Here is a 22323-nt window from a genome sequence, read left to right as displayed (position 1 = left end):
TGACATGCGGAATTTGATCTGAGAGGGAACTCTGGTCTGATGTAAGAGAGCACTGTGCCCTTGTTGCAGACTACGTGTTTAGACTACACTCCTTCGGCTTTGAAAGATAAGCCCAAGTGTTGGTGGAGTCAGACAGTATACAAGAACAAGCCTAAAAATGCAAAGTGGACGGAAAACCAAAAAAAAAAAAGGCGTTGATGAGCAGGTGATGGCGGTTTCGTTTCGGAGTCGACCGTCGTGATTGAGTCTGCGCTGTGAGTTTTCTTGCCCCGAATTGATTCCTCGGGTTTTACAAATGCACTCGAGTCAACCCAAACCTCTTCTCAAACACACACACACACACTCATAGACACTCACACGCACACAGAGTTCCCCTGCTGATACCACATCACACATCCAGAGGCCTGCACTCCTGCATACCGGCTCTGCCTAATTACAGCAGAGAGTCCCACTGCTCCCCACACAGCCTCCAGGCTCCTCGTAGCACCAGGCTCATACACAACAATCTAAACAAAGATTGGGTCTTTCAACACGCTAGTTAAAAGAAGCAGCACACCACTCTCAACGTAAACTCTGCAGCACCAGACCAAATGAACCCTATTGATGAAGCATGCCGAGGCCCGGGATAATTAGCTCCTCCTCGGCAAAGTAAATCTTTAAATCACCTCCGACAATTTACAGGAAATCAGTGTCGAGCCAAGCAGATGTCTGTCCGCATTAAAACAGATCTATAATGTACACAGATTACCTCCAAGCAGATAAAGCATGATATAGTTAGCTGGCGTCCAACATGACACATGAGGGAGCCTTACTGATGTATACCGGAAAGGCTTCAGTAAGATAGTGAACCAACAGTGTGATGTCGGACCACCATGGTGTAACTCTACACACAGACTGGGAGTGTGCAGAGACTGAGGGCTGGATCAGGCCAGGGTGCCTCTCTGTCTGAGGCCAAGAGAGACAGTGTTTGCTAGCCACAATGTAAAAGGGAGCGTCTCTTCCCACAGACCTCCCTCTCCGTCTGTCTCTCTCTCTCTCTCGCTCTCTCACACTCTCTCTATCTATCTCTCTCGCTCTCCCCAAATGCTGAAAAGACTGGAAAAATACAGTATCCCAGTACGGTGATAATAATAAACCAGAATGTGGTCTTCAGAAGCTGAGAGATTTCATGGCATCATTAATGTTAAGTAGCATCTACAAGAGGTCCCACTGTATAACGTTGTCCACAAACGGTACCACTTTACCATGACCACACAGAGAGGCGGCCTTGAATATAGACAGTTTACTAACTCCACATCTGACCTTGTTTGTAACTTTGCTCCCTCTCTTCATCCCATGTTTACCCTTTCCTTCCCAAAACCATGTCTCGCATCATGGAGGTCCAGGTTATTGACCAATTCCATTGTTCTCAGCCACCTTTACAGGCCTAATTAGAGCCAGTAGTAAACCCCCAGCTGATCTAATTGAGTGCAGAAACAGGATGATCTATGCACACTCCCTCTGGATAAATGGTCTGCTCTTTCCGTGGGCTCGTTGGACTCAGCAACATTCTCAGTCTTTATTTCAACTGGCAGTTTCTGCAGCCAGGCTGGAGCAAAGGGGGTTGAGGTTGCTGGCAGGGTAAAGGGATGCATTCTTTTTAACAGTCAAATTCTGGATGTGGAGACAATTTGCTCAGCGGTCAAGATATTTTAGGACTGTGTAAATATAGTGCTTTTCTAGGAAGGGGCAGGTTTTTTTTTTCTTCGTGAATGTAAAATAACAATATGCCACTGGCTGAGTTATATTACATGATACCCTTATGATACATGCTCCTCATCAACATCCCTAAAATGATTTGCTGTCATTTTGTGTACCTGGCAAGCAGTCAACCGGTATCTGTTTTCCAGTCTGGTGGACACTGATGGACAGCAGGGAACTGGATGGATGGTTTTGCACAGATTTGCCTTCGAGTGAATATCATGAGCAGATGATGCTTCCTCATGCCCAGCTTGCAGTGCCAACTGACATGTACATGTGCGAGGGGACCACGGACTGTGAAAACAGAAGGCGCAGCAGCCCACATCACAGCAAGACTCAGTCTGCTCTGTTACACACACTCGCTTGCTCTCTCTCTCCCTTTCTCCTCTTTTCCCTCTCATTCGAAGGAAAGCAAAGTAAATAATTGTCTCTATTTATCAAGGTTAAGCAAACATGCTCCTCTCTTTGAGTTTGGACACAGTACTGTGGGAAAGTGTTCCTGATCGCCGCTGAGGACATACACACCTGCGGTCTGATCTCACTCTGCATGTAATTTACACTCATATCTTCCCTGCATCATTTAATTGACTAAGCCTGGACCTGGCCTTATTGGGACCCACAGGGCAGCATGTGCTCTTCGTTCTGGGGAGGCCGGAGGGTCCCCGGGTCTGCAGATGTGCTGCTCTCACCTTCTCCAGTCCACATGTCGCCACTCGGGAGGGAAATGGAGGAAGTGAAGCGCTGTAACTAGATCATGGAGCAGACAGGACGATGGTGTGGGAAAAGGAAGTAAGTGGAAAGTGATAAGGAGCCCCACTGAGGAGAAGAGGAATGAGGATAAAGAGACAAAGAGTGAAGAGACATAACGGAGGTCTGTCTTCGGTACCGAGTCAAAGGATAGACGTAAAGGAAGGGAGAGTCTCACAGCTGGACCCAGCTGCTAAGTCGGAGCTTTGTCGCAGCTGCCAGAGGTTTACCAGCCCTCAACTGTTTTCTTCCTTTCCTCTGCCTCTTTTTCTCCTTTCAAAGTGCTCACACCCTTCCGTAGAAGTTCTGGCGGGAGTGCCGAGAGGCTCGCTTCACCTGTAGCAGACAGTTTGGCAGACAGACAGTTCTGTCTAATGAAATTCCTTGTCCCACGAGAGAAGTGTGAGGCCATCTTGCTTCCGTGCCAGATGTGAGCGGGGACGCCCAGCTGCCCCAACAGACCTCTGTGCCTCACATGGCTTCTCTTCACAGCTAGGCATTAGCATGACTGCACCATGGTCAACACTGACCCTTTGCAGCCTATGTACTAACTTTACACGTTGAACCTTAATATCAACAGCTACCAACATCAACTCTGATAGCAAGTAAACTCTTACGGTAAGTCCTCACTGTGGAATGAACGCTCTATTGATACAATTGGAAATAATGTAGTAATGTTTTTTTTATTATCAGCAAGTGATAAACTAAGCAGTTGACAGATGTAAAAATTGAGTTGTTTTTTTGCTTTAAAAAATGTTGCAAAAATATTGGCTCAAATTTTATGATTACACCGTTAACACTATATGTTGTTTCGCCCTTACTTTGCCGTAGTCTACCGTCTGAGGAGGACATCCACGAAGGCTTCAGTTTTCTGCTAATGAACGGCACTTTTCCGAGCTCTCAGCTAAGTAAACATTTTTCGATCAAAACTTTCTTCTCTTCTTGGATTGTTGGACAGCGGGCTGTAGGATTCACTGATGGACATCTAAGCACAATAAAAAGCACTCGGCCATCTCCATCCAGCACTGCAGATTTGACCTGCACACCCACACCCTATCCAGATGTACATCAGTGTTTATGTTCACTTCAGTGCCCCTGCTAAACCCAAGAGTAAGTGTTCGAGGAAGTATTACATTTGCGAACACTTTTAGTAGCACATCCCGTTTCCTGCAATTTTGCCATTCCCAGTAAATATTGTGTTAAAAACCACAGAGCCACAGAAAAGCTGGGTAGTTACCGAGGGAGAAGGAAACAGGCGAGACAAAAAGCAGAGTCAGCTAGCTAACCTCAGCTAGCCTCAAGCTAACCCCATCTCACATGGAGACAAGCAAGCTCGGTATTAAAACAGGCCAGAGAACATGTTGCTGGTCACAAACCCCCTTCAGAGAACGACCTGGTGAAAATGGATTACATGGTTTCCTATGAAAATGTCAGTCCAAAAACCTGGCCATTTCATTGGTCTCAGCAGTCAGCGTCACTGTATAATAAGTTAAAACGAACCCATTTTGGATCCCCTTAAAGTGAATTACTACAGTCGCTGGAAGTTAGCAAGGTTCACTGCAGAGAAAAACAAGAGGCTACAGAGCGGCAGAAGGACAGAGCAACCAGGTGTCCTTTTCAGTCACCAAGTCATTGCATTTTGCATGGTTGCTTTGAAGCACTGCCGTGTTTTGATGGGAAGTGAGGCGCTTTGTTTTGCACAATATGCTGGGAGCCAGCTGGGGAAATGCTTACCATTTGTCTACACTTGAGAGGCGTAACGTAGACCAAGAGTAATAGCGAGCTTGTGAAGGATCAGAAAGCTGCAAAAATCATAAAATCCGGGAAATGTTGCTTGATCAGATCTGACGAGGAACAAATTTGTTCGATCATGTCACTCTGCTTTCTACCGAGGAACCTATGAACACTTGAAAGATTGTTCCCTTTTTGTGTGTTTGTTTGTTTTTGTTTTGTTCTTTTGTTCTTATTTTGTAAAACTTCTCTACTAAATGTTACGATGCAAGCTTATTTTATAATGAGGATATTAATGCATTCTTAAATCTAATACATGATTTTGCATTCAACATGGGATTATTGATTGGTTGACTGATTGACTGACTGATTCATTCATTCATTCATTAATGAATCAACCTGTTCATTAGTGAACATCCCTGCTCAAACCTTACAGAATAAAAACATGAAACATTAACAGCAATTTTTATTTGAGCTGTGTTGGCTATCACAGGAGCTCTGCCATGTACATGGAAACTGCCCCAACAAAATATACTCCTTGGATACAAGAGGGCACCTCCAAGGGGTTTATCCTGACCCCATAACATGAAGCATTGTGGGCCTTTGAATGCTTGTCATGGGAAAGTATTAGCTTACACCACCTCTGCAGGCTCAAGCCCATGCTATGGTTTAAGGTGGATGAATCAAGGTTAGCATACATATGCCTGGTGGTTACCAGCAGTTATACAACAGTTAGTTCTGACCAAGTCATTTGATTGGACAAGAGGCATTCCATGAGTGCTGATTTCAGCATAACAGCACTGGGACTTTTAACTATATGTATCACTCCGCAGCACAGGTGTTCTATTAATAATCGTTAATTAGGCTACCCCTAACGCACATGCCACCCAAGTGACTGTCAGTGTCAACAGTGACTGTCAGTGTCAACAGACTCTTATTTCACTGGTTGCACAATAAATGGAAACGTCCAGATTAATGTGCATGATACAAAGTAGCTAGCCAGCGGTAACGTGTGTAGCCCTATACAGAGTAGCAAGCTGTGCAGGGAAATGTTTGTGTTCAGGTTGCCTGGCAACGATCCAAGTTCAAGAGCACAGTTGTGGAACTATTTGCTGGCGGAGCTAAATAAAGGATTAGATAAACAAACAAATCATAATCTGTTGTCGCTTATTACTGTTAACTAATAAACGGCGATTGTAGAACTGTTGTATAAAAGCAATACCACACTCGAGGTCGTGCTGTTATACTGAATATCAGCACGGCTGGGATTATCTTCGGTACAGCACTCCCTCTCGTGTGATATTGCTTAAATATGGTTACTATCAAACAGAAAGACCATGGAAACACTGGGAGAGAAGCATGACAGAGTTGTTGTTTTTCAATCATTCACGTTTTCTCCTCTCAGAGCAATCATGAGTACTCCTTTTCTCCCACAGGCTTTCTACTTTAATGTTGATAGGCATGGAGAAATGATTCGGAGCTCCAGCACACTGAAGTGCTATTCACATGCAAGTCTACCATTAAACATTTTCTGCAAAATAATGAAAGTTTTAGTTGCAGAGGGGATCCTGACAAAAATCTATTGGGTATTTTGTCCTTTTATACCACATAATATAGTCTGGCTAAACCATGAAAGACCCTACACATTGTTACATATGTTATTGTTCAAGGGCAATGATGTGTTCTTTCGAAAAGTTGCCAAGGCATGGCACAGACAGGACACATTATTGGCTGCAAAGGGACTGTAAATATGACCTTTGAGTTACAGCTTCAAGAAACAAAACGCCAAAAAAATGTTTGTTCTTTCTCTCACAGCAATCAGTGCTCTTCTCATGTTGCTAAGGGGGCTCCAGTGATGACAGGCTGTCTATTCTGCCCTAAATGAGGGGGTGGCAGGCTTAACTATGCTGTCCATGGAGTCCTCGCACCCAGCTAATGAGAAATGAAGTGAGATCAGATAAGAGTTTGGAGAGAGACAGACCAACAGACAGACGCGGAAGCCCCCCTACCCATGTCACCTCCGCCACCCATGCCAGTGCTTGATGGGTCTCATTTCCCCCTCAGCTGCTTGGAGACCCCCTCTCGCCTTTCCACCGGAGCCAGACCAACTGGCCAAAACAGACAGAGGGACAATTCTTAGCCCTAAAAAAAAGAGTCCCACTGTGGACCCACAAGATCAGCACAGTGAAGTGGCATTTCAACTACTCTCCGATGCAAGACAAGATGTGCAAGAAGATGCAAGAAGTGCAAATAAAAAATATGCCTAAAACCAAATACTGTTCTTTGGTGCTGAACTTTGAGATTCAAAGGAAGCCTCTTAAGTTTTGTCATGTGGACAAGACGCCTCGTTCCGTCGCTCTTGATCATTTACTGGGAGAGGGAACTGTAACTTGCTGCAACTTCCTCTGTTTGATCCTCAGAGAAAAATCCTACATGTATTTATTATCAGGCAGTGTATCAAAAATCTGTAGTTTAATGAGGACACCTTGTAGTTATGAATTACTACTCACGTTTTGAGGTCATCAAATTGTGGTCAGGTTTACACTCTTGTATAAAAATTAGAGAGCACGGTGGAGGTTGCAGTACATTCTTGTCAAAAAAAATTACACAACATGATGTAGCGTTCACTTATCCGGCTACAATCAGTCAGTGAATATGCAGGCTCTCATCCCAGATTGTGAATGGGAGGAATAGGCTAGATTTGTACAACAGAAAACTACGTCTGTCAAGGCCCATAATACAAATTATGGATTAAATCGGTGTTATGTAAAAAAGGTAGTATTATAAGGCTCTGTTTCCAGCATAACGCTAAAGCCTGTCGTGATTATGCATGAATTATTTTCACACTTTCCAACAGACTTGTAAAATTGGATATAGTATAGACAATAACCCTAATAAATGAAAAAACTATGATAGGAGTATAAAATTTGCAGTGAATTATATAAACCACACCAAAGTGCATCTTATGTTGTAATGAGATATTTTTCATATCATTTTTTGATTTCTCCACTTAAGGATGACCTATTTTCTTTTTTTTTTGAAGATCACATCTATTAGATTATAAGATTGTGTGCTGCTAAGCTCAAGGCCGTATTTTGAGTTTTGCTTTTTTCCATAATATATATATATCCATCCATCCATCCACCCATTATCTTAACCGCTTATCCTGCTCTCAGGGTTGCGGGGATGCTGGAGCCTATCCCAGCAGTCATATATATATATAACCCCCCCCCCCCCGACAAACCAATAGGGCAGTGACAAACTGTCACATGCAGAGAAGTGCAGCGTCAGACTGCATCAGAATACAGTGAACCACTGCGCAAGTGGCTTGGGGAGAAAAGAAAATGTAGCCTCCTCAAAGTTTGAAATAATGATCACAATCCCCATACTGTTATTGCTTTTTGGACAGTACTGTATCTCGGGGGGGGGGGAGCAGTGGGATTTTCATTTGCAGTGTGAAAAAGTCTGTCCTCAGATGTCTTGCTGAGATGATTGGATGTAGAACTGGCACCCTGAGCAACAGCAGTCTGTTCTCACGTGGCCCGCCAAGCAAATGTCTGCAGACCCAAGAGAGGCCAGAGAACACTGGCTTTGAAGAAATACCTCATGCTTGGAAGCTGTCGGTCAACTGGTGAATCGTAGTATATTGCAAGAAATGTATGAAGGCCGGTAGAAATGCATCAATAGCACAGCAGAGCAAAGAAAAAGACTTCCCAAGTTAATATTTACATATAGTTGGCTAATTTCTTAAGGTGAACTTCCGCACATTGGAAAGTAGGATAGAAAGGATTAATGTGCTCCAGAAACATGCACTTTTAAAACCTGTCTTCCTGTTTTGACTTCCTTTGCCGTACTCCACATATTTTCAGCAAACTCCCCTTCAGTTTATCCTATGTTGTTTACCAGTTGTAAATTGGAGGGCCAATTACAAAAGAAGTGCACATAGTTTCTATTTCCGCAGTCAAGCCGAGAGCCACGGCGAGCCCCGCATCCCTCTTCACCCCTCCCTTTTCCTAAGGGCCAAAACCATGGGCCAAGAACTCTGGGGCCTGCTGTCAGGACGACACCATTCATTCAAGCCCTTGATCCATGCAATCCTGCTGCAGACACTTGTGAGACAGGGATTATATGAACCCATCGCCTTACGAAATACCTGTGTCTAGAAACTGATCTCCCAAAGCGCGGGCTAGCGCAGCTGACTGGAAATATGCAAATGAACATTTCAAAATCAGCGAGAGAAAAATTAGCAGAAATGAAAACAAGCCCTGTTTTCAAACAGGACAAGCCAAAAACAACTTGAGAAAACAGCGTCGTTTAATGAAATGTGACACCAGTCTAATGCGGCGCAGACTGGAGGGAGCTGCAGTTTGTCTGAACTTCGGTTCCTCTTGTCGTCTGTAGGCATTTTTTTTTCTCACGCTAAACTAGCCTAATTAAAGTGCCTTTTGTTGGGTGAAGTGACATCTATGTCTTTAGATAAAGCCCTGAATTTGTCTCTGCCTGTGAATATGTGGAAAAAAACCTTTTGTGCCTGGGCTGACAGAAGACTTAACACTGGCTGTTACCCTGGAAACCTTTGAGAGGTGAAGGGAAGGACAGCCAAAAAAAGAAATCCTCTTGGCTGTAAAAACTGCAGGTGAAGACCCCTCTACGGCTGTCCAATTTAAACAGCTTTACAATTTAAAAGGTTGACTCTTGATACCATAATGAGAGAAAACAGCGAAATGTAACAAATTTCTCCTTTGTTTACGCAATAAATCTCCATAGGCAACAGTCTCCCCTGTTTCCTCAGGAGGAGTTCGAAACCTTTGCATAAGAATTATAGGGGTGAATACGTACATAAAACTAATCCATTTCGCCAACTTTTAGTGGAGTAATAAATCTCAGAGAGAATGTCCTACCTCAAGAATGCACGTTCCTGCAGCTGTGTTCTCCTTGATCGATACGTTATAGAAGTTCCTTTCAAAAACAGGCTCGTTGTCATTTACATCCTGCAGTATGATGTTTACCACGACAGTGGAGGACAGGGGGGGTTTCCCTCCATCAGTGGCCACTACAGTCACACTGGGCACGGGATCCTTTTCATAATCCAGTTGGGATAGTGTGGTGATGATCCCCGTCACAGAGTCTATGCTGAACCAGTCCGAGTGGGTCCCTCGATCCTGCAAGATGCTGTAGCTGATGTCCCCATTTGGCCCCTGGTCTTTGTCTCTGGCTGTCACCTGCAGCACAAAGCTCCCCGGAAACACCACTTCAGGGATGACCTGTCTATACACTGGCTGGTCAAACAAAGGAGGGTTATCGTTGACGTCAATCACCTGGATAGTAAAGGAGGACTCTGCCCTGAGAGGAGGTGTGCCTGAGTCAGTCGCCATCACTCTCAGCTCATAAGTGTCCCTCTCCTCCCTGTCCAGAATTTGGTCCACGCAGATTAAATAAATAATGTTATCCTTGGTGGTGAGGGCAAACTTCCCATCGCCTCCCTCCAGTGACACATTGACATTGGCATATTCTCCATAGTCTGGGTCAGTGACTGAGATCCTGGCTACGTACTGGCCTGGCTGGGCCCCCTCAGAGATACGGGGAGAGCCATCCTCACTGAGGAAGATGATGGTCATGGTTGGCTGGTTGTCATTGTAGTCTCTTACATGAATGGTGACAAAGGCGTTGGTGACCTCTGGCTGAGTCGAGTTGTCTTGGGCTTGAATCACCAGCTCATGGACTCTCCTCATTTCAAAGTCCAATGGCTTATTAAGAGTGATGATCCCTGTGCGAGAATCAATGACAAAGTAGCGGTCAGGGTCACTCTGTCTCCTGTTGATCTCATACAGCACCAGCCCATTGTCTCCTTCATCAGCGTCAGTGGCAAACACCTGCAGGATATTGCTTCCCGGTTGAAGGTTCTCAGATATTATGGCGTGATAGCGACTCTGGTTGAAAACAGGAGCGTTGTCATTGATATCCTGTACAGTAATATCCAATGTCATCTGATCTGTCCTTTTAGGAGAACCACCATCAAAGGCCTCCAAAGATAAAGTGTAGGTGGATCGTTTCTCTCTGTCTAGAATGGCATTGATCACCAGGTCCAGATAGAGAACTTCATTGCTTCCCCTTCTGGTCTCCAAAGTGAAGGCCTGTCCAACATTACCATCCTTGATAAGGTAGCCCTGGGTAGTCAGATGGTCTTTATCGGCATCCACTGCTGGCTCCAGAGGAAACCTGGTGCCAATGGCTGTCTGCTCAGGTATTTTAAATGTGGCCCATTTTTTAGGAAACTTTGGGGCGTGATCATTTATGTCATTCACCTTTATGGTCACCTCCACTGTCACACCTGTCATGGTGACGGCAATGAAGTTGTATCTGTCTCTTAGTTCCCTGTCTAGAACTTTAGCGGTCTTAATAATGCCTGTGCTCTCGTCTATGTCCAGATCACTGCCCACGCCTGTACCCTCGTGGTCAGAGATGAAGTAGAGGGATGCTGTGATGCCAGGGGGCAGTCCAGCACTGATGTCACCCACAATTGTTCCAGCTGGCTGTTCCTCATCTAGCTGTAGCTCAAGAGTGCCCAGCACCATGGATGAATGGATGGTTAGGAGTTCCAAGGCCACATACACCATCAACATAATCCTTCTGTTCCTGTGGCCCTCACGCTGCAACGGGTCCATTACCGAGTATCCCAAACCAGCTGCCACTGTCTTCATTTTGACTCTTTCTTTTTAAACCTAGAAACATACAAAGAGGCAAAGTGTGTGTCAAAGTGCAAAGCAATGTCAAAACCTGACAGCGGCTGAAACACACACACAAAAAAGCATGATTTCTGTGCAAAATACAGTAAGCTAGTTGAAGCAAAAATAAGTAAAATGTCTAAAGACTTTCCCAAATGTTTTGTAGGCTCCATTCCAAACCACAGTTCTTACAAAAGGTCTTTGCACATAACATTTTCCTACATTTCTTTCACCTAATAAGTCAACACCTTTTTCTTTAGACATACCAGAAAGCCCTCTTTTGCAAAGTAAAATCATAACCACAGAGCCGAGCATACTACTTCAGAGGTGGGGGTAGTGTGAGCATTTGAGAAGGCTTTCTTTTTCTTTCTTGAGAGGGGGGGGGGGGTGGGTGTCCTTAAAAGTTTTTCCATTCAATTCTGATTAAAAAGACATAAGTTGCACCAATGCAGGCGGTCCTGTGTGCTGACCCTGTAAACGAACCCCCTGATGTCTGGGTATATGTCTGGGAAGAGTGCAGATTGTGGAATGAATATTGATGCACACACTACCATAAGTGTTTTAAGCTCCGTTGGAGAGAACAGTTTAAAAAAAAAAAGATCCATTGGAAGACTCTGTTATGGTTAGTACTCCCTAACCACATATTTCTATTATTTGTGAGAGTGTTGAGTTCTCATTTTACACAAATGAAAATAACAACATTCTAATATGCATATTTAAAACTGCTGAGTGGGTTGTATGTGTTCTGCATAAAATCGAGATTGCTCTGTCTGGCAATCGACTCGCTCAACTGCAGAGAATTTGTCTTTAGTAGTGAAATAATGTGGGAGTTGTTGAACAAGCTTGCCACCATCTGCAATATAAACCAAAACCACAAAGAATCTGGCACATGAGAGATGATTGTCTTATTCATTGTAAAAGAAGAATGGCTTCCAATTGTCCGTGGTTTTGTCTAAGTAAGTTTAACTCACATGTAATTTGTTTCCTTTATTTAAATTCCATCTCATTTCATTTTTTTTTCTCTTTTCTGTAGAGACCATGAACACAGCCTCGTTTATTAAATATTCAAGAATTGGACTTCTGCAGATCTCGTCAATGCTCCCCCTAGTGGCCTAACCGATAACTGCAGGGACGCATTAACTCAGCATCTGTGTTTATATGTGTGGACGTGTGCGAATATGGGCAGTACATGTGTGCTTACTATCTCTTCAGTCCCCTGAAACACTGTGTGGTGGTGTGTCTGGGCCATGGTGGTGACAGTGAGTTTGAGTGACAGAGCAGGAGAGAGCAGCACTGCAGAGTTAAAGGGCTCCATGCAGTCTACCGCTCTCTCTTTTTCTGGCTCTGCAGCATTGTAATTGAGGTCTGCTGGAAGACGGCCATAAGTATAAGGGATTCCAAGGCTAATTTCAGACAGCTATGATTCCGACCCAAAAGCAGTGAAGATGCTAACTTTTACAGTGACAAATTGGCTCGAGCTGGACTTAGTATGAGCAGTTAAACCCGGAGCAATTCTGCTTCACTTATGAAACCGTTCACAATACGACAATCAGAATGGTGTCATCCACATAAAGGTCTTCGCTCAGTATTTATATCATTTCCCTGCCTGTTATTAAAACTGCTGGGCTGGGTTCTGCCTACTAAAGGTGAACATTAGGTTAACTTTCTGTATTTGTCCCCAAGTTCAGTTGATTATATGGAGGCCATAGTGGTTAGGATGCCCGTAAGAGTGGCCAAGAAAACTACTAATTCATCAGAAATTATTGTTTTTTGGGTTCCTTTTAAGTTTTGTTCTCTGATACAAATGTCCATATATCCACGACAGTGTAAAACGTAAAACCTTGAGAATAGGTACATTATCCAAGCTCAAAAATGGAATAACTGTACTTAACTGTAAAATGACACTCAAATACAAGAGAAAGCTTGTATTTGAGTGTCATTTAAGTATGCAAAAATAGTTCTTTATGCATTAAATACACTATTAAACTACAGTGCATTATTATGACACACACTGTCACATATTACCATAAACCTACCCCCCCCCCCATATTATTCATGGCTTATGGGTAGAAAAGGCTAAATTGTCGAATCAAAAACTATTTTATCTCTATTCAGGTACATAGAAGTGAACAATCTACGCTGTTGCTAGGAAATGTAAATGTGCCAGCTGGGATTACAGAACGTTTTAAGGTGTCAAGAAAGGGCCATCTGTACAGCAGAGCTGTTGATGGCTGAAAACTTTTGAGTTCAGCAAGCCAATCCTATTGTGCATGGAAGTTAAAGATGTCCCTCTGGCACCATTGTCCTACATTGTGATAATTCTCCCTCACTGGTAGTTATTCATCTATGAAAAGCGTCTTTTTTTAAGATAATATAGCATGCACAAAGCCCCGTGCACCATTAACAAATATCACAACATGTTTTAACTTAAGCACAATCTTTAGGAGGGTTGTATTTCCAAAGATTCTTGTACACATTTGGTGCATAATGTATGCATGATTGTTACCAGTAAGGACAGGAATGACCCAGTTTCCCTCGAATCCTTTAAACTAAGTCAAGCGACTACGTTCGAGGCTTCCAGGATTTACATGCAGAATGAAACCTCTGTTTGAATTCAGCGGTGATCATTTCAGGTACTTAGCAAGCATGACTGGAATCAGCAGCAAAATCCCTGGCAGCAGGGAATGCTGTCATCACACGAGGACAGCACAAATAGAACTGTAATCCAGTTCACGCTCCACATGAGCAGCCATCAGTTTTAAATCGAAGGATGACGTTCATTTATTCACTTATTTTGAGTTGGGCTTTGTTGATTTGTTATGTGTTGGGCTTTGTTGGTTTGCTATCTTTTTTCTTTTTCTTTCTGGGACGAAGCATTTGGTTTTAGTTGTGCAGCTAGCAAGTTGAGCGGGCCTTCGTGTTCGCAGATCCTTAGATACACAATACCTCTGAACGAATGCTGCTGCCATCTTGCATTAGCCAGCTCTTAAATTATACGAAGGGTTGCCAAAGTTCTTACATATTAGAAATGTGAATTAACAAACTGCAATAAAGCATATTGTCAAACATTATAACCATTACACTGCGTTTGAGATGGATCAAACACAAGGAAGGCCAACTCGGGATGTTTCATTGGTGAGGTCATATTCTGGAACTGTCCCCCCCGTATCAGGTGGTCATCAATGCCTTAATCATCTCAAGCTATCATAACACACTGCAAGTTAGATTCTCCTGTGTGAATTAGAAATTAGGCCTGGAACATTTATTCCAATTTAGTCAATGTGATTCTAACCATATTTCTTTTATTGTGGGACAGCGAAACATTAAGAATGACTTTGCTTCACGGATCCAAATCAATATCAATACTTAAATGAAAATACGTGCGTCCTTCCAAATGATTTTTACCACCAAAAAGCACAAGAGGGAGGTCTAGGGTGTCCGGGTAGCGTGGCGGACTATTCCGATGCCTACTAACACGGGGATCGCTGGTTCGAATCCCTGTGTTACCTCCGGCTTGGGCGGGCATCCCTACATACATAATTGGCTGTGTCTGCGGGTGGGAAGCTGGATGTGGGTATGTGGGTATGGCACCTGTTCAGGGGGAGGGGGGATAGCGTGATCCTCCCATGTGCTATGTCCCCCTGGGGAAACTCCTCACTGCCAGGTGAAAAGAAGCAGCTGGCAACTCCACATGTATCGGAGGAGGCATCTGGTAGTCTGCAGCCCTCCCCGGATCGACAGAGGGGGTGGAGCAGTAACTGGAACAGCTCGGAAGAGTGGGGTAGTGGGCCATGTACAATTGGGGAGGGGGAAAAAAATCCAATAAATAAATAAAAAGAGGGGAAGTCTAGACTTTAGTTGACGCAAGTACCCAAAGCTAGTGACTGACTTGGCGCTTTAACCGCAGAGCTTGAAAATGAGCTACAAACGCGATGTCATGATTCACACTAATTCAAATAAAACTTCTGAGTTTTGCAGCAATGCAGTCACTTAGACCAGAGAACATGCCAGGCGGCCTGAGACTCAATAATGGAAAAAAAAGAAAAAAGATTGAATTTCAGACTGCCTGGACATGAGGACGACAAGCATAGCACAAACTGAAATAAAAGCCGCTAAATATTTGGCCCACCGTTACTTCTTCTTCTAAGTGCTGCATTTCTGTGCCCTGCATTAGGACTTTGGGAGCTTCAGTCGCTGGGTATGTTAAGGGCCAGGAAAAGCCATTACAGATTTCAGATGTGCATGCCCTGCGAGACCATAACAAACAGCATATTGGGAAAACACACCGTCTCTTCTTTAGAGTGAGCTGATGGCTTTTGAGGGTCCCGGACAAGCTGGATCATCCATTTCCCATACCACGACCAGCGTGGGTTAGTTCAGCTGTTTGTGTAAGATGTTCCGGATTAAAAAAAAGAAAAGAAATCGCACACCTTTCGCCTTTGAAGATGACACCATCTGATAGTGGGTTGGCCGTACTAGCGGTTGCATCATTAAAAACACATGTGCATTAGGTTACAGTAACAGGGGAGGTGAAGAATGTTTTGACAGCGTGGTTATAAGTGAGGTCAACACTGAACTTCTAAGGTGCACAATCCCACACGCTCTCCTACACAGGGCAGTGTGTAGCGTTATAACTTCTCAAATTATAGTGTGTTTCAAAGAGGTTTCTGCTTTGGGCAGTTATTTTCGAGTTAGTGTCGTCTTCTATGTGAAGAGAAAGTCATTTCCGGGCGGTATATAGGATATTTCTGGCGTTGAATTGGCAGGACAGAAGGGGGGGTATTGGGATCATATGCCACAGTCCTACATGCAGCATGCAAGCAAACGCTCTGCTTTGCTCTTTAGTGTTCATTCTTTTCTCTGAAACGCTAGCTTCATCAACAGCATATGCAAACTACAAAGACAAGACTAGTCAAATGATTACTTCATCACACACTGTGCCAAGGCCTTATGAAATAATCCTTGGACTGTCATAAAAGCTCCAGGGGCCAGACTATGGTTCCATCCATCAATTTTGCATTACTCTCTCTTGTTGTTTTTTTTCTTGGTGAATTATAAGGGACTCTATACTCTACCCGAGAGTGAACATTATGACATACTCTGGAGCGACACTTTGGATCAGAGCTGATTTTATTCGGTGTCTTAATCCGTACCGGTGTCGTGCAAATTAGTGGCAATACCATCCAAATAAACATCTAATCAGTTTGTTGTACTCAAAGCAGCACTTATGAAGACTGTAGTGTTTGTATAACTTATAGATAACTATGATGATTCTGGTAATTGCGCTGGTATTCGGCCATTCTTAATTCCATTTGAAGTGAGCAGAGTCAACAGTGCTGCACTTTAACCACCACTGGACAAAAAAAAACCCCAAAAAAAACCCATGATTAAACCTGAGTTTTGGCTACTGATGTTCTTCCATCTTGCTGCCACCGGCCTCATTTATATTCATTGCATGGATGGATTGATAGCTCACCGTGCACTCAATTTCTTTTACTTTTTAAAAACCTTTCAAAACTTTTTCTTTTCAAGTCCGGCAACAAATGATTGTGTACCAATTTTGGCAGCATTTTAACCCAAATCAGGAGAATATCTGGAGTTAATTAATTTTGCACATTATGAAATGAAGTGATGGACTTCCTAGTTTACCACAGGCGGTGAGGCAAAGTTTCTTCACTTACTGATGTTTTTTTTTAATTCAACTCTCTTTGATTTTAATGCGGAGAGCTATCTGTGTGATGAACCTCACCTGCTTTCACTGCAACCAAATTTTGTGAGTTGACTTGAAAACTAACCTCAAGAATATATGTTAAATGAATCATACAAATCTTTATGGTGAGGGTCAATTACAAGACATAAACTGTGCACTTGTAGCCTCCCCTGGGGGTAGAATGCAAAGCACTCTTGTGAGTGTCCTCAACACAGCTGCTAAAAGAGTTTTTCACTGAGTATTTGTCATTCTTATTTTCATCTTGATGCCTCTTTACGATCAACATAAGTAAATGAGACCAACAGCAAGAAGATTAGATATTGCTATAAAAGATTCTAAATGCTTCTCTCCTGGTCAGATTTCCCACAAAATCTGGCGACATATTTCATGGCACTCAGACAGGATAAATAGCCACAATTAGAGGCTGCATGGCTCTTTATGGCTGTATATTCTGAAAACATCTGTTTAAAAAAAACCCAAAAATAACAGCTGCATTACAAACTAAATCTCTCACTCTTCTCTTGGCAATGCTTATGCAAATTTTGGTCATTCTTCGACGAAACACTACCGCTTTTGTCCACAGGGGGGGCATGTTTACTTATCAACGATCCAAAACTCCTCGTAGGAACGTTAAAATACTGGTTTGATTGGATGAATGGTCAGTATGTTGTAGTCAGTGAGCATTAGTGTTAGACTGTGTTTTGCTAAAAGTTCAGAGGTTGATAACACTGGTCAACACAATTTTTCTTGCATGGGGTTTTTCAACGGATTCTAGCTCACTTTTGGGTGCTGAATCCAAATCTGGCATTAGTTTTTGCCTATCACATCAGGGTTTTGAACTATGAAAAATAATTATTTTTGAGAAAACAGCAATTTTACACTCGGAAGTTAAAAAACACTGTTACATTAGAAGATCGATAGATGCAAAATGATTACAATGAATAAATAAACTCAGCCAAGCGTGAAATTACTTAGGAAATTAATAGGGGTCATTTTTATCCCCACCAAGATTGCCAGGCTAGATGGTCAACTTTTGTAAAATTCTGAATAAGGAGCATACAGATAGCACAAAAACTTGATGTGATAGAGCAAATCTGAGCTCAGATTTGGATTCAGCAGCCCAAAATTAGCCAAAAACAGTTTCCAAAAAAAAAACGATATTTTTGTAGACCAGTGTAATAACCCATTCTCCTATCAATTATCTACTGACACCTTTTGCGGAGATCAGTCCCAAAATGGTCCACACCAAGGTTTGGGTAAATCGAACCAATGGCTCAACACCAAAAAAAAACAAAAACAAAAAAACAGCTGATTTAAATAAAAAAAAGTCAATTTGACAGAACCTCAAACATACGAGAAACTGAAAGGGACATATGGTCAGAAGGTATTAGCCAAAACATAACAATTCTTGTTATAGCGCCATTATGTGGCTGATCGAGCAAACATCGGCTTTGTCACCTGAGTCGAGGGTGGCGCTTAAAGCCAACGTATCCTTTCGCGTAGCGTCTACGCCATAGGTATGACGTTTGTGTGGCGTAGCCGCGAACGCTACGCCGTAGGCTAGGCGTGACGCGCACCTCCCCCGGAAATGCAACTACGCGTCGCGGTGACGTAGACCGCAACAAACTGTGATTGGTCCGCTTGGTCGCATGGCATTTCCTTCTACGTGTTTCCAGCCGCTTCTTCTCTTCGCCTACTCCAGGGGTGGCTAACCGTGGTGCGGAGTCGGTTCTGAATGAAAACGTGCATACGCATGGCTCTCCATGGCAGATGGTTAGCCACCGCTGGTCTGCTCCAATATGATCTGCTCAGTTTCAGTCGCCATTGTTTGAAGTACACGAAGAAACTCTTTCTACTGTCTTCGAGAAACCTCACCGCCAATTCGCATTTTGGCGGTTAATTGCAGAGCGACGCAGGCACACCAGCGCACAAGTATGGACGCTCACAGCGGCGTAAGCCACTTGCGTAGATTCTACGCAGAAGGATAACTCGAGCTTTACAACCCATCTGTCAAGTTTAGCTGCTGTAGCTCTTCCTGTTTCTGAGATCTCTGCACTTTGGGGGCAGGAGGAGGAGAAGAAGAAGAAGAGGAATCCTACCAATTCCAAGTAGGTTACTGCTCATCGTGCTTGTTGGGCCCTAATAATTGGGAACTTTACTGGTGTAATGATTCACATATTGGTTGACTCATAAAACAACAAAACACAATTAATGAAACGATTGTTGGATGGGGCGCACAGATGTGGCTCTTTTCAAGAGAGCGAAGAAGAATAGAGGGGCCTCTGCTGTGTGTAAAGTGGAACCTGCTGGAAGCTGCGTAATTACGCTGTGGTATCATGGCAACCATCAAACTCCTGCTAGAAGGACCCCGGTGGAGGAGTCTAAATCAATTCATTAGGATGAAGGAAAGGGACACATTCACGGTCATTGAACACACTTTTACCACCACAATGAAAATCGAATAGACTCTCACAAGTGCGTTTGGTATGTCAGAGGGAAAGTAAATTCCTGTCACAAAGGCGCACAGTGGAATGCCATAGACCACCAATTTAACAGGAATGTTACGGAGGGGCCAAGGTGTGACATGACATTAGATCAGAAAAGAAAAAAAACTTACTGCGGAATTCCTTCCACAAATTATTCCCATTGCCGAAGCACTGCTCCTTCAAAGGATCAACTTTTAATGTGCACGGGGAACGTTTAAGATTAGTGACGTTTCGTGTCTTTTAAAGGGTGCTGATAATGGAGCCGTTTACCGAAATGATCAACAGCGTTACCCTGCATCTATAGCACCATGCGAGAGACTGGCAGATTGTGGGATTCATGAAAGACTTGCACGATGTTTTCTGTGCCAGAGCATCCAGCGTCAATATAAGCGGAGGGTGGACAATCCAGTACTGGTCACAAAGATGTTAGGGTTTGATTTTGTTTGTTTTTTAGGGTCCTACCCTGTTATGTAGCAGACATAAGTGCATGTTTACTTTGATATAAAATACTACTCTGTGAAGTGTGCAGCAAAACGGCAACGTGTGATCCTGCGTGCATGTGAATGTTGTGAGTGAAGCTCTATAAGTGCGTGCGTGCGTGCGTGCGTGCGTGTGCATGCAGGCAAAGAGTGAAATGGAAAAGCAGCGGTTGAGCGTAATAACCCTCCTCTCTTTGCATGCATTTGCACCGGCGCTTAACTTTAGCGCATCAAGTGAGAGTACTTCTGACACGCTGCCGTGTAGTATGCACCATACTTACATTCATCTGTTCGTTCTTTGTTTGGGAGTCGACAAGCCGCGCAGCAGATATCAGTATTTTACCTGTTAGTCCTTTTCACAGTCCCATGCAACCCGCGTAACACAAGGCAGTTAAATCGTATCCGTGACATCCATAGCGAATGTTTTGCAGGGGTTTTTGTTTTTTGTTTTTGTTTTTTGGTTTGAAAATCTCCCACGTTACACCGAAACTTTTCTCCTGGCAAATCCCGGTTCCAGTGCTGAGTCCGGCTCCGGCTCCCTCCCGCGCGGCTGATGGGGACGGGGGGGAAAAGTTGAGTCAAAACTTGCGACTTCTGTGAACTTGCGCCTTCACTGACTGACGTCGTCCTCCTCGGCCAGACGGTATCAACCGCTCGGCATCACCAGGCGCATCCACTGTGTCTGCACGCACACGCACACGCACGCCTGCGCGCGCAAACACACACACGTAAACACACACCGCACTGCCGCACGCGGAGTGAAATCTAACGCTGAGGGCTACGAGATGGACGTCCCTCTTGCAGATTTGACTAATTTATTCAAAACGGAGGGAAAAAAAGGAAAGAAAGAAAACGCGAAGCCTCCTCTCAGGAAGAAAAAAAAGAAAAAGAAATCTTCCTCGGGCTGTGCAGGAGAGAGCCATTGAGGAGAGTGCATTATTTTTGAACTTTGGTGCCACCATCCTCTGCAAACGGGAAGTGAAAGAAGGTGGACCATATAAGAATTCATACTTTCTTATACTTCTTATAAGTTCCTCAACTTTAACACACTAGGATAAGGTGTCCTCTCTGACTTTGTCACACTATGGCGTGAATATGTGTGAAACCTAAACACTGTAGTCTTTAAGTGTTTACTTAATAGTGCATTACTGTTAACATTATCATTCAGAACAGATAATCCGCATCACTTTTCAGGTGTTCTTATTTGGTACTTGTTTGCCTTACTGCTACTGTCGTTGGTCGGGACTGGACTGGCGTAGAGGTGCGTGTGGGTCAATATAAAGGCAGATAAAGCAGATTTTATTATATCTTATTCTAATGCAACATCTAAATTTTTCTCCAAAAACAATCCAAAATGCAGCCGCACGGAGGTCTCCCCCCCCCCCCCCCCCGCATTTCAAAACCATCCCTCCACAGAAAACCAGAGCGTCAGCCGGATTCTCAGTGTGAGTCTGGATATGACTGGATAGGTAATGTGATTTTACATTCAGAGCCAGTCCAGATCATATCTCACCTCATGAAAATAGGAATTTTCACTAATGCAAACATAGGCCTGTGTGATGTACACACAGGAATAAATCCCCCCCTCCCCCGTGTCAACTTTATAGGGTGGGCTACCTCATCATCTGGCCCACCCAAGCCCCTCTTACAATCAGGCCAGAGTATAGATATGGAAGAATGAAAGCCCCTTTGACCTTGTATTCTTACAATGAAGTGTGTTCTCTGCATTTAACTCATCCTATTGTATAGGAGCAGTGGGCAGCTGCAGCGCCCGGGGACCAACTCCAGTTCTTCCTTCCATTGCCTTGCTCAGGGACACAGACAGGAGGATTAACCGGAGCACCTGGAGGACACCCACGCAGACACGGGGAGAACATGCAAACTCCACACACAAAGGACCTGGGACGGCCTGGGGTTCAAACCCAGGACCTTCTTGCTGCGAGGCGATAGTGCTAACCACTTTTACTGCCTTATATGGTGCTTATTTGCAGGTATGTTGGTTTATTGCGTGTTGGTTGGCCTGGCGCTATGTGAGTGTATTCTGTTCTCCGTCTCCTTGCGCTAATCAGAGTCCGTATCATTATCCCATTCACCCGCCTTACCTGGACCTCAATGTGCATCCTTCAACCCGACCCACGCTCTGGAACTGAGGCTCATACGCCCACTCTTGTGTCTGCAGCCTTGTTCGTTGACGCATTCGACGTGTAACATTAATCCTTAGTCTTCTCTATAGATTTTGAAACGCTCCCTCCCTGTTAACTTTTGTTTCAAAACGTGCCATAGAAAGAATGATGACTGCTATCTCTATTACTAGTTGTACTAGAAGTACTTGTAAAAGTAGTAGTTGTGGAGTATATCCTATACCCTTCCACTCTTGGCCTAGATTTCATATATAAAAGGTTTTATGTCAAACATTGGAAGGAAAGAAACCCCTACAGGATAGTTTTTATCTCAGTCAAGAAAAAAACAGACAACGCTCTGGAAGCGAAGCGCGGGGCCTCAGACAGTAAACAGCACAGCCCCCTCTTGCTTGCATCTTGTGGCTCTTTGTAGGAATATGTTACATCTCCAGTCGAGTCCCAGGGGGGAGCCTTGCTTTTATCTCCAACAAGGATGCATCCCATGTCCTTGTTTCGCTTCCCTGTGCAATCAATCATCAGCAGCTCGGTTATGAGTTACCAAGCTCTTGTCATGTTGCATTAAAC

The 22323-nt window shown here is 43.8% G+C and overlaps 1 protein-coding gene across 1 annotated transcript in view; it reads right to left on the bottom strand.

Annotated features, from left to right (window-relative positions):
• The window catches only part of LOC130115916 (protocadherin-16-like), a 90079-nt gene extending 79160 nt beyond the window's left edge, over positions 1 to 10919 (bottom strand). The window contains exon 1 of the mRNA XM_056283775.1: positions 9120 to 10919. Within this exon, the coding sequence (XP_056139750.1) occupies positions 9120 to 10919 (1800 nt within the window). The remainder of the gene's footprint in view (positions 1 to 9119) is intronic.
• Between the last annotated feature and the right edge of the window lie 11404 nt (positions 10920 to 22323).

Source organism: Lampris incognitus, chromosome 7, assembly GCF_029633865.1.
Source record: "Lampris incognitus isolate fLamInc1 chromosome 7, fLamInc1.hap2, whole genome shotgun sequence".
NCBI lineage: Eukaryota > Metazoa > Chordata > Actinopteri > Lampriformes > Lampridae > Lampris > Lampris incognitus.
The sequence above is the reverse complement of the archived record's forward strand: the minus strand, read 5'-3'. Positions and strand labels throughout refer to the sequence as shown.